We start from the raw sequence: 11,382 nt of genomic DNA, 5'->3' as shown, positions 1-11,382 counted from the left end.
TCTGGGGGAAGAGAGAGCTGCCTGACCCCAACCATTTTTAGATAGTTGATGTTATTCAAACTGAATTTTGCCATTGCTGCAAAGCTACCTAAACGTGGCACTTGAATATTTTTACATCTCATTTTCTGGACTATTCCACTGTTTCGTTTTTCATTATGTCACATGGGTTATCCGTTCACCTGGTAGAGAGACATTCCAACAGAGCTGTAGGCAGAAATAATAATAATATTTCTGTTGCCCAGCGGTCTCATATACCAAGTCAGACCATTGGTCCATCTGACTCAGAAATGTCCACTCTGGCTCCCCCAGGCTCTCACAGAAAGGTTGTTTCCCAACTCCTGTTGCATATGCCCATCTAACCAGAGATGCCAGAACTGAGCCTGGGGCCATCCGCACGCTCTCTGCTGCTGAGCTACATTCATCTTTCTCTCTGAGAGAGTCTGGGACTACCTGAACACGCACCAAAAACAACACTTTGAGACCAAACCTGTAATTTAATTTTTAATTTTTTTTCTTAAAGATGACTTTCCAATTTACATTAAGACAGTTCTAACAAATTCATTCCTTGTTCACAAAAGAGAAATTATATTAAATAATTTCCGCCAATAAATAACATTTTTTTCACCATTCTTCTTTAAACATAACTAAAAAAAAAAAAAGAGCAAGAAAAATAAAGGAGGCAGTCTCCAGGCAATGGGCAAACAATACTTCAGAACCAAGAACCTCAACTCCTCACCACGCATTCCCAGGGCTTGCGATTCCGCCTCGGATGGGATGAGCAAAGGTGTTGTGTTGCCCCAGTAGGGAGAATCTGGCTAGCTTAAGTCACTCAGGGATGGGGCGAGTGGTCTGTGGCAGTCTGGGGTGGCCCCACAGTAAAAAAGGTTCTCTGAAAGGGGTAAAAGCACCTTTCTTCCTGAAGCCTGGAAGACCCATTGTGGACTCCCCTCCTTGTTACATGCACCTTGCTTTTAACATGCAAGATCAATTTTTTTTAAAAAATTAATCATCATATTAGGCTGCTTCAGAGCAACCCCACAGAAAGGGGGTAGTGCGCACTGTGTTTAAAACTCTGGAGTCCCGTGGGCTGATGGGGTATTTCTTGGCTTTTTAATTTTCATTTGCAGCGCTTGTTGCTTGGAAAGTTTGCTCCTGGTTTCCATGAACAGAAGGAAACAGAGGAGAATGGAGGTGGGTGGGAAGAGAAACGGAGGCAAGATCCCTTCACAGCTCTTAGACAGAATCCGGGGGGGGGGGGGGGGGGGTCACGTGATGCACTGATGTCACCCAGAAGTGACATCAGTGTGTCCATGACGGGGTGCAATGCTCTGCTTTTGGGGTCCAACCCTGTATTGTTTTGAACTGCCCCTTTCCCCTTTACAGCTATAACGGAGAAAATAGTAGCCAGTCTGTGGATGTGGTAGCATTTTAATGAGATTAATGGCTATTCCTTTGGAAGCTCTCTCAACAGCCCACCCCCAAGAGATCTAGAGTAGTTGAAGGTTCATGTACTCCCTTTCCCCAGTGGCCCCCCCAACCATGGTTTAAACGTTGGCACCGGCCTCTGCTATGGTTAACACTAACCAGGGTTGCCTCACCACCTGTTTCAAACTTGGGTTTCAAATCCTGATTAAGAGTACCTAGCTAAGAGGTCAAGAAATGTCACATTGGCACCAGGCCTCAGAGAAGCCAGCCATCACTGTTATGCTCCTTCAGGTCAAGAGGAGAGGGGGAAAGGAAGCAGGAGCCCCCCCCCCCATATTAATACTGGAAGCTGGTTTCAGTGCTGTATTTCCAACTCCCGTTTACTTACATGGCAATTTTAAAAAGGCAGGAAATTTAGAGGTGGACCTTGGATGGTGAAGGTGGGAGACAGTGTGTTCCTGTTCTAGACCAAGGTCTACCCTTTTCCTCTTTTCAGAGTGCCTGGAATTTAAAACAAACTCTCTCACTGGAAAGAGGAAGTCAGTTCAGAGAGTGTTACAGGAATGAGCATTAGCAAATCAGGGGATAATTAACACCCACTCTCCCCTAAACTGTGTGCCATTGCTGCTCAACCCCGCACAAACACTGCATGCTGTGCCAAGGAAACGAGGCCTCAATGCCAGCGTTCCCTTGGCAACCAGAGCCTAGGTCTGGCCTGACAGCAAGTTAGTTGCATGCAACTGAATGTGGAACCATGGAATACTTTTTCACCAGCATGCCAGAATTACACGGAGAGGAAGGGAAAGAACCAAGGACTCCTGCCTGAGGATGTGAGGACTCTCCCTCCTTTCCCATAACTTGTATCTGTTTTGAGAAGCTGCCCAATGGAGACTGGGCCCCATCCTAAACATTTGGCCTCCCTGACATGACTGGGAGGTACTCGGCTCAGCTTATATCAGGAGCAATCATGTCCCCTTTACCTTGGCAAGCAGCCATGAGCCAATCAGTCTGTGAACCTTATTTGTGGGAATGGGACATTCCATATGGATGAATAATTCTGGATGCACAGCACTCCAGAACATGGTTCAAAAACGTTGCTAGATATGCATAGTAGCATAAATGCTCTAAAGACCAGTTTTTCTGCCAAGAAAGCAGAATAGCTAACAAAGGCATGGGAGATGAAAGAGAGAAGAAAGAGCTAAACCTACAGTGTGGTATTTCAGGGATCAAATTACTCTTCCATTTACTAGGTCTCAGTCCATGTGCAAAGTTACAGTTGTGTTTGATAAGCAAACTAGGGGACGTACACTGTTGCCAAGAATTAAGCTTCCAGGGTGATAAACAGAGGAAATATCTCAGCAGTACCATCCTCACTGCAAGAGCAAAGGAAGATTCCATTAGGCAAACATTACCCCTGGTACATGAGAAACAGAATACTCGCATGTTCTCTTTTGCACATAGATGTGGTGACACAATGCTTATGGCCCCAGCAGCTGGTTGCACATGTCCCTCTGGTGTGCATGTACAGGCAGACTTCTACCCAAGTGACTGATTGCCCACACCTTTGGGAGGTCCATTGTTTGCATTTATGTAAACAGGTGAGAAAGCACGACATGGATGCAATTTACACATTCCTGGGGAGTATGATAAGAATGGTGGGGGCATGGCAGCAACTGTCCTGGAAGAGCTTTGAGAGCTACGACCTGCAGGAGATTCTCTAGTCGAGGTCAAATCATCTGCACTACATCAACTAGCAAGCATGAGAACTCTCTTGAAGAACACAGCTTCCAGAGAAGCACATGTTCACACTGCTTGGGTGTTGTTTTTTCTTTTAAAGGACAGCCAGAGGGTCCTCCCCCTCAATTTGAAATGTAGATAAAGTCAGCCAATTTCACAATTATGAAAAAAGAAGTTTTTTAAATAGGGAAATCCTTAAGCTCAGAGCAAAAGAAAAAAGAAAAGAAAAAAAGAGCAATGAAGAGGCTTTTTTTTCCTTTTGGAGAACAGCCCAGAGACTCCTGATTGTCCTTTTTTGCTTAAGCCATTAAGTTATAAGAGGCTGGAAGTATGAACTGTCTATGGAAGACTGATTCAAACACACCACAACCAGAGCCAGGAGGGAGCTATGGTTGAACTGAGGTAACTCCAGCAGGAGGGAATCTGCACCTCTTTTTCCAACAAGTGATCACATTTGGATTATTGAAAAACAAAACAGAACACAGCAGGGCCTGGTCTCTGTCACAGTCAGAATAATGAAAACTAACCAGGGCTTATAACTCTGCATATGGGGATCCCAGCTTCAAAGCACAACACATCTGTTCAGTTGCTGTTCTTTGGCACTTTAAAATACAATTCCCCCGCTTGTAACTCTGACTCCAAACAATTTTCCTTCAAAGAATTTATTCTTGAGGCACCAGCCGCTGGACAATCTCCACTGCTACACTACAAATCCCGCCTTCCTCGACCGACAGAGGTTACCTGCCTTTCATTGTTCCCTAGCGGCCAACTTGAAGGTATCTCTCTATTAATGGCAGGACTGATGTGAGCTGCAAGGATGGGGGCTGACAAGAAGATAGAAAGGTCCCTGGAGTCCATTAACTCCAGGCTTCTGTTGGTTATGAAATGCAGTAAATAGCTACTGGGACACTAACAGATTCTGAAATGATGTAGTAGGGCAAAGTAAGTTGGTCATCCTAGCCAGTATCTGTCCTGGTTGGAGAAATTTTTTTAAATGAAGTATTATGCTATGTTGGCCAAAATGGACACACACCAGTACAGTGGCAATAACACTGAATTTGGGTATGGTTTGTGGAAATTACTACAAAGTATGTACTCTGGTCATCACAGACCTAGGTGATTCTGACACTGTTAACAGCATGCCAGAATAAACCAGTGAGAATAATGCAGGACTTTCCATTTTGTGTAATATAAACTGGTTACAAAGGTTATCCTGTGCAGTGCCCACGTGGCAGCTCACTTCTATGTGCAACGAGAATAGAACCACTCCTCACTTCTCTTCTCAATTTGGCCCTCTCACTTTCTTTCTGCGATACCCCACCCAGCTACAAGCTGGGTGCACTACTTGCTCCTAGCAGAGGAAACATACTGCCCACTTTATGGATTGGGCACATCGTCCCCTCCACTCTTCAGGGATCTCACAGTAAACATTCCCCCCCCATATACTGTAAAAACCCAGCAATGATTTTACAATATTAAGCAAGGAACAAGATTTAGATGTGCTGTCCAATAATCAATCTTTTCATGACATTTTGAGAGAAACGTAAATGATACACCACCCAAAGGGCTTCCGGGCTTTGAGGAAAAAGCAGGCTTGCATGCAAACCTGGAAATTCAGAGCAGCTTCACAATTTACATGATCATTATCAGTGTCGCAGCTATACTGGTGTTCCCAACAGTAATCACAAAGTGTGATGGGCACCCCTCTACATGCAATGGATTCAGGGCACATTTTGTATTGCTATGCGAAATGATTCTCATGCTGTTACTTTAAGAGCTTGGAGCGCTGAGCGGAAAGGAAGTCTGTGGAGCCTCCCATCCCACAACTCTAGCAGTCCTTTCACTATATCGTTTGTGAATTCCCCAAGAGACAGGCCACACTGTTATCAGCCTAGGAGCACAGGGTTGATTTAAAAAAAGTGGTATTGTGCAAAGCCAGACCCTTTGAGCCAACATGGGCAAAAATCTGCTACAATCACTGAAAATTTAGCCTGAGGGTCAAACTGCTGACCCTTCTAGTGTCACATTTTAAGACTATGTTTTCCTTCTGTAATGCAGACTGATTGTGCCCCTCGAGGTTATTGAGAGGTTTACTGGTAGAAGATCAGCAAGAGACCTTTTCAGGTATGGTTGTCTACCTGATGTGGACCTCCCCCAACCCAAATAATGGGCACCTATTGACAGCCTGACACCCACCCATCCTCATGGCAAATGCAGGATATCCCAAGGGCAGCATATGGGTGGTCTAGCCTAGACAAAGGAAACGGTGTTGGTGCTGTGCAAAACTTCACACAAAACAGGACTTTCTTCGTACAGCTTGTGTTCCATCACAATGGTTTCCTTCTAAAGCAATGAACTGAGAATACAGGAGTCCCCTGAATGGATGAGCCTTAAGTCACACATAACTGAGAGCCCCAGCACAAAACAGAAATAGCTATTGTTATGCACTCTGTGGGTAGGCCAAGAAGAAGAGGGAGCTCTTTTTCAAAATATTAATCTTGTAGAACTTCTCACATTCAGATAAGGACTCTGTGACAAACTGCAGAGTTGCTTTCATGCCAGAGAAGCTGACATAAATCCCACCAGTGTGACATCAACTATGGTTACATGCCTGGAACAAAGCTAGCAGCCAGCTAAGTGAACTCATTTTTCTAATATAATGAAACCCCATTCAAAGCTCACCCACTAGTTTATTTTAAGAGATTCCCTTCCTCCCGGATTTCTGAAGGAACAGCAATGAAGACATTAGAGAGGGCAAGAGGAGAAGGGAGGCTCCTTCCCACCAGTTCCTTTGCACATTTCAACATTTGCCTCTGATAGAAGCGTTCCAAGAAGCAGAGCGTTTACCAATTGCCCTATGCAACATGCCTTTAATGGAAGTCAACTGCTGGAGCATCAGATGCAGTGAGAAACAGAAGGGGGAAAAAACCAGCAACAGCTGCAAGGAGAAAATGCCACTTTCAAATGAAAGATGCCACTTTAAAAACAAAAACAAAAAAACAAGGCTGACTTATGAGCTTTTTCAACAAATCAGACACCAAAGTTGCCTTGGGCTGTTTTTTGCTCCCCCACCCCCCCACAAAGTCTCCTTCCCTCTTGTCAGGAATGGGCCACCTGTACAGAACAACACTTTATATATGCACTAGCATTTAGACCCACCCCTAAATTAAAAAAAAAAGATGACATTTCATATATTGAACATAAAATTTAAAAAACTTACAAAATGGTCACCTCTCTTACAGAATGAATGTAAAGTGGATTATGGACGTGCCTCCAGGCTAAGTTGGTTTCACCCCCCAACCCCCTCCCCCTTCATAATAAATAAATAAAATTCATTAAGTTTTGGATCCTTTCGTTTTGGATACAGACTGGGCGTTTTGAACCATTACTGGGCTTTCTTCCCCGTCCCATTCTTGTCTGCAGAGTTTGTTGAGGTTAAGTTCACCGGCCCATCAGGGTGCTTTGAATCCTTGCGTGGTGGCATGCGCTCATTAATGCGGTCCAGGCCCCTGGCTTCTTCAAAGCTGCGGATCTTGTGCTGCGGTGAAAATCCACGGATGGCTAGAAAGGGTGGGAGGGAGAGGGGAGAAGAAGAGGAAGAGAAGTTGGATGGAGCTGCTGTTTGGCTCCTGAACAATATTTGTAACATGCTGTTCTGCTACTAAGCAGAGTTGTGGCTATGGAGCATGTGTCTGACTTTGGATGGGCAGACAGCGATACTGAGGGCTGTTTTACCACTGGGTGCTGCAAACTATTACCTCATTTATATGAAAAGACATCCTTTAAGCCAAGGCTGGAGCTCTTTGTCGTTTTTCTCCATAAGGTCAGGACTGCTTGTGAGATGTACCCTTATCCTACTCTGGTAAACAGGTTGGACAGGACCTTTGGAAAATTTAACTAGGTTTGTTTGTCCAGGAGTGAGAGTGGAGCAAAAGAAATGTGTGCCATGGAAAGATAGGCTTCTCTCAAACTGCTTTCAACTATCTTAAATACAGTAAAGGATTCTTAATGGCCTTTTCTACTCCTAAAAGCTCCAGGGTCTAATCTTGACAGGAACTAGGAACAAGTCAGACATGTGCTCAATAAACTGAAACATTAGTGCAGTGAAACAACAACACACTTTTGAAAGCTGAAAAACATAAAAAACCAAAATAATAGTGAGGACTAAATCAAAGCCACTTATTCTAACACAAAACCACCACACAAACACAAAAAACCACAAAGAAACGGAGAAAGCTAATCTGTAGATAAAAAAGACAGTATAATTTTTTTCCTCTTGCATGACCAGAAGCTGAGCACAGGAGAAGCTTTAGGTGCAGTAGAGCCCATAATCCATTTGGTACAAACTTGTGCTCTCCACCGCCTCAGTGTCCAGGCAGGACATCTCTTCTGCCAGACTGCTCCCTCAGATCCAAACATTAGCTGGATTTACAATTGCTAATTCTGTGACCAAGTATGCATTCTTCTGAAGACTTTACTCTCCAGACACCACTGTGTCCTGCCACACTTACCACGCACTTGGTGTAAATAGGCAGAACAATTTTGTTAATTCCACATTAAACCTTTAACCAGCCCATCTAAAAGCAAAAGCAAAAGTTCAACACTGGATAGCAAGAGACCAGGGTAGATGTATTCTAGGTTTTGGACACGCACACCATTACTGTGTTACTCTGAGTGCCCTAAACAACAATGGCTTTTTTTTTGCAAGACAAACCACTGTTGCACAGGTTCAGAGTTTTCGCTACCCCAATATGCTGTGGGTCATTTTAATGGTACTGAAACTTCTGGGGCACTTTTCCAATGTCTGCAGATAGCTGACCAAACCAGAACACACAAGAACTAAAACTTGTATGTTTCTTCTAGTATAGCAGCGTTGCTTGAAGTACCAAAGGAAGGAGCCAATCCCCTATGATAGTTCAGAAACAAAGAACAGTGGTCAATAAAGATGCAGTTAGCAAAAAACAGAAGTGCCTCAGGATGTATTTTTCATTGTTGTAACTCTTTGAGGCCTTTTGTTTCCCAACTTTTGTTTTGTTTTGTTTCCCACTTTTGTTTCCCAACAGAGAAGTACTGCATAGGGGTGCGTGCTTGGTATATACCGAACTGAATAAATACCTGAAAAATACTTATCTATATTTATTTATTCAGCTGAATACAGATCAGAGGTCTGTATTTGGCTACCAAAGTAGCCACATCGAAAAAAAAAGCTATTATTCAGCTTTTATTTGGGCGTGGCTGCTCGCTGAGTCCTGCTGTCACTTTGGTATGACTCAGCAAGTTCAGAAGGCATTTAAAGTTAAAATGCCTTCCCTTCCCTCCCAGAGTCATGCCACAGTGTGCAACTCCGCAACTGAAAGGAAGCGATTTAAAGTTGTAGCACGACTCCAGAAGGGATTTAAACTTTAAACCACTTCCCTTCACTTGCGACATTGCACTGCAGCTGTGGCACAACTCCAGGAGGGAAGGCATTTAAAGTTTAAAGCACTTCACTTGCCACTGCAGCACAACTCGGTGAGTTAAATTCTCCATTATACCCTATGGGGATGGTCCCCATAGGGTATAATGAAGGTGAATAAATTCAAGTTTCCCGAATATTTACCTGAATACCAGTAAAATATTGACACTGGTATTCGGGAATACCAATATTTTTCAGGTCCAATAGACCTGAATCAAGAAAACCCCGATTTTTTTTTTTGCACACTCCTAGTACTGCAATTAAGACTGACCAGCGGAGCCTTTATATTCTTACTTGACTGGACTCCCAAGGGGTGTCTTGTGTGCCTGTGTCCCCTCCCCCTTTAAGTTCCCTTCCACTTCTGGTAATGCAAGACTAAAAAACCTCTCATACTGCTGGAAAAAAATAGCAAACACACAAACCATCAAGGTTCTCATAAGATTCTAACCATACCTTCCCGTGCCTCTACTGCTTCTACTGTGGCTGTAATACAGAAGGAACAGTGGCATGCAAAAATGAAGACAGAAAAGAGTGAGTGAATTTATTACTTTGGTTGTTTGAGATCTAGAACCCTCCCAGGCCCAACAGGAGAGGACTGCAATGAAGACCAACTAGGAGGAGAAGGCTAGCAGTTGAGGCAGAAAGGTGGAAGGAAGCCTTGGTTCTCTTAGTTGGATGGGCAGCAAGGTGCTGTTTCACTGATGCCAATGAAAACAAAATACAGCTGGGTTCTCAAGACCAGGGCCTCTGAGATTGGACACAGCTTCTTCTATAAGTGCTTGGACCAAGGAGCAACACGCTCCTATTGCCTCATGCTCGTGAGTTCAGCATTATGATGGTAAGTATCTGGAGTTAGGAACATATTAGGTGATGTTTTCATGCCTTCATGAAAAATAACCATAAAAATAAAATGGGGATAAGCAGCCAAATCTAAGGCACTCGCCTATAACTGAATGAGAGCATGGCAGCACAGAATCTGCTTTCTTCGCATCTCATGCCCGGACTCAGTGAAGGCAAACTCACACCACATCAATCCCGTGTCCCAAAAGAGCATTACTGGCATGCAACAACACCAGTATGACCAAATCCTTTTCTTCAGCCACCAAAGAGGAGCTGCTACACTGTCCCACTAGGATTCCCAATAAGGCAAGTAGTTCCGTACAGCATATCTACTTCCATCTGGTCAGCAGCTGACAGTATCTTTGCCCCCCACCCTTTCATTATAGCCCCCATTCTTTGGAAACAGCTGATCTTTAACAGGTGCTCCAGAACCAATGCAAAACATTTGGGTTAATGTGTGCTTTAGCAGAATGCCTTTTAATTCACTTTGATGCTCTGTGATCTGTATTTTTGCAAGCAGTTATTTTACTGCATGTTACCGTAGAATAAGTTTAGGAGAGTTTTTTTTAAAATGTCTGGCTAACTCTGGTGGCCCATCCCAGGAATAAGCAACATTTTGACATCAACCTAAAATAGAACCTCCACATCCAGAGATAATATACTTTAGAAAACCCAGTATTTTTTGTATTATGCCGTCGGCCTTATACTTTAGTAGTGATGTTCTGATGCTCCAGCCACTTTGTGTGTCAAAATGGCACACTCTGAAAGGACGCCACTTTATAGTACTGCAATTGCTACTAACACAAAATAAGTGTGCAACCCATGCTAAAGCAAAGCATAGTCTCTGTGAGCCATGTCTTCAGACTGCACTGTTATCTGCTCCTGTGTCATAGCAGTGCCACTCACAGTCAGTGCTCAGGATCCAGTGCTCTATAGAAAAACACAAGAGAATCCTGTGGCACTTCAGAGACTGATTTATTACAGCACATGCTTTTATGGGCTAGAACTGAATGTAGGATGGGAACTCTCAGTCAGCAGGATATGCATATGCAGAAAAGTTGTGGACAGTGGGTTAAAAGGCCATGGCATTGCCAAACTTAAGTAGGAGACTTGATCGTTACCCTTCACAGTTGCTATAAATGGTCACTGTGTTCACCTTGCATACTTTTTGAGCTTCACATAGAAATATCACAGGCTATACCTCTTGGCTCGCTCATGGATCACTGCCTTGAAGTGGTGAGGGGGCTTGCGTGGTTCAACGAGGCTGTGGGCTATGCCGTGGAGGGCCACCCAGGATGGACAGGCCACAGCAGAGAACTCAGACAAAATGTGATCCACTGGAGAAGGAAATGGCAACCCACTCTAGTATCTTTGCCAAGAAAACCCCATGGACAGTAAAAACAGGTTGCTTACCTGTAACCGGTGATCTTTCAGTGGTCATCTGTGCATTCACACCCATGGGATCTGGTGCGCACTCGCTGGATCGATCGGTACTGTAGCAAAGCTCTTTTAACGGATTTTCGCGCCCAGTCCCTCGGGCATGTGCAGGAACCCCACCGCGCATGCCCAGAGGGGTGGGCGCGGACATCCCGCCAGTTCCTTCAAACCGCCGCAAATCAACCCCTATTAAAAATGTAGAAGCTGACAGCAGTGGGGAAGGCGGGCGGGTTGTGTGAATGCACAGATGACCACTCAAAAATCACCAGTTACAGGTAAGCAACCTGTTTATCTTCGACGTGGTCTCTGTGCTTCACACCCATGGGAGATTAGCGAGCAGTGGCCTACCTGGAGGAGGGTGCTGGCAGGTCCTTTACTGCGTAGCCGAAGATAGAATGTGACGTCCCATGCTGGTATTGGTGTTCGTACGAATGTCGAGGGCGTAGTGCCTGATGAAGGTGTTAGGCATGGCCCACGTAGCGGCTTTG

General features: G+C 44.4%; 1 protein-coding gene and 1 pseudogene across 4 annotated transcripts in view; one reads left to right on the top strand and one right to left on the bottom strand.

Moving 5' to 3' along the window:
- The first annotated feature begins 3,959 nt into the window (after positions 1-3,959).
- On the top strand, positions 3,960-4,336 carry LOC107113005 (annotated as a pseudogene).
- Positions 4,337-6,515: 2,179 nt separating this feature from the next.
- PPP3CC (protein phosphatase 3, catalytic subunit, gamma isozyme) overlaps positions 6,516-11,382 on the bottom strand; it is an 85,416-nt gene continuing 80,549 nt past the window's right edge. For 2 of the 4 annotated variants that reach the window (XM_015414213.1, XM_015414214.1), the window contains 2 exons: positions 9,071-9,100; positions 6,516-6,723 (listed from right to left, as the gene is read on the bottom strand). In XM_015414213.1, the coding sequence (XP_015269699.1) occupies positions 6,548-6,723; positions 9,071-9,100 (206 nt within the window). In that variant the 3' untranslated portion in view covers positions 6,516-6,547. The remainder of the gene's footprint in view (positions 6,724-9,070; positions 9,101-11,382) is intronic. The other 2 variants (XM_015414215.1, XM_015414216.1) reach the window with 1 other exon arrangement.

The sequence above is a fragment of the Gekko japonicus genome, unplaced genomic scaffold (genome assembly GCF_001447785.1).
Source record: "Gekko japonicus isolate JY-2015 unplaced genomic scaffold, Gekko_japonicus_V1.1 scaffold9, whole genome shotgun sequence".
Lineage (NCBI taxonomy): Eukaryota > Metazoa > Chordata > Lepidosauria > Squamata > Gekkonidae > Gekko > Gekko japonicus.
This window is presented reverse-complemented; position numbering and strand designations above follow the sequence as displayed.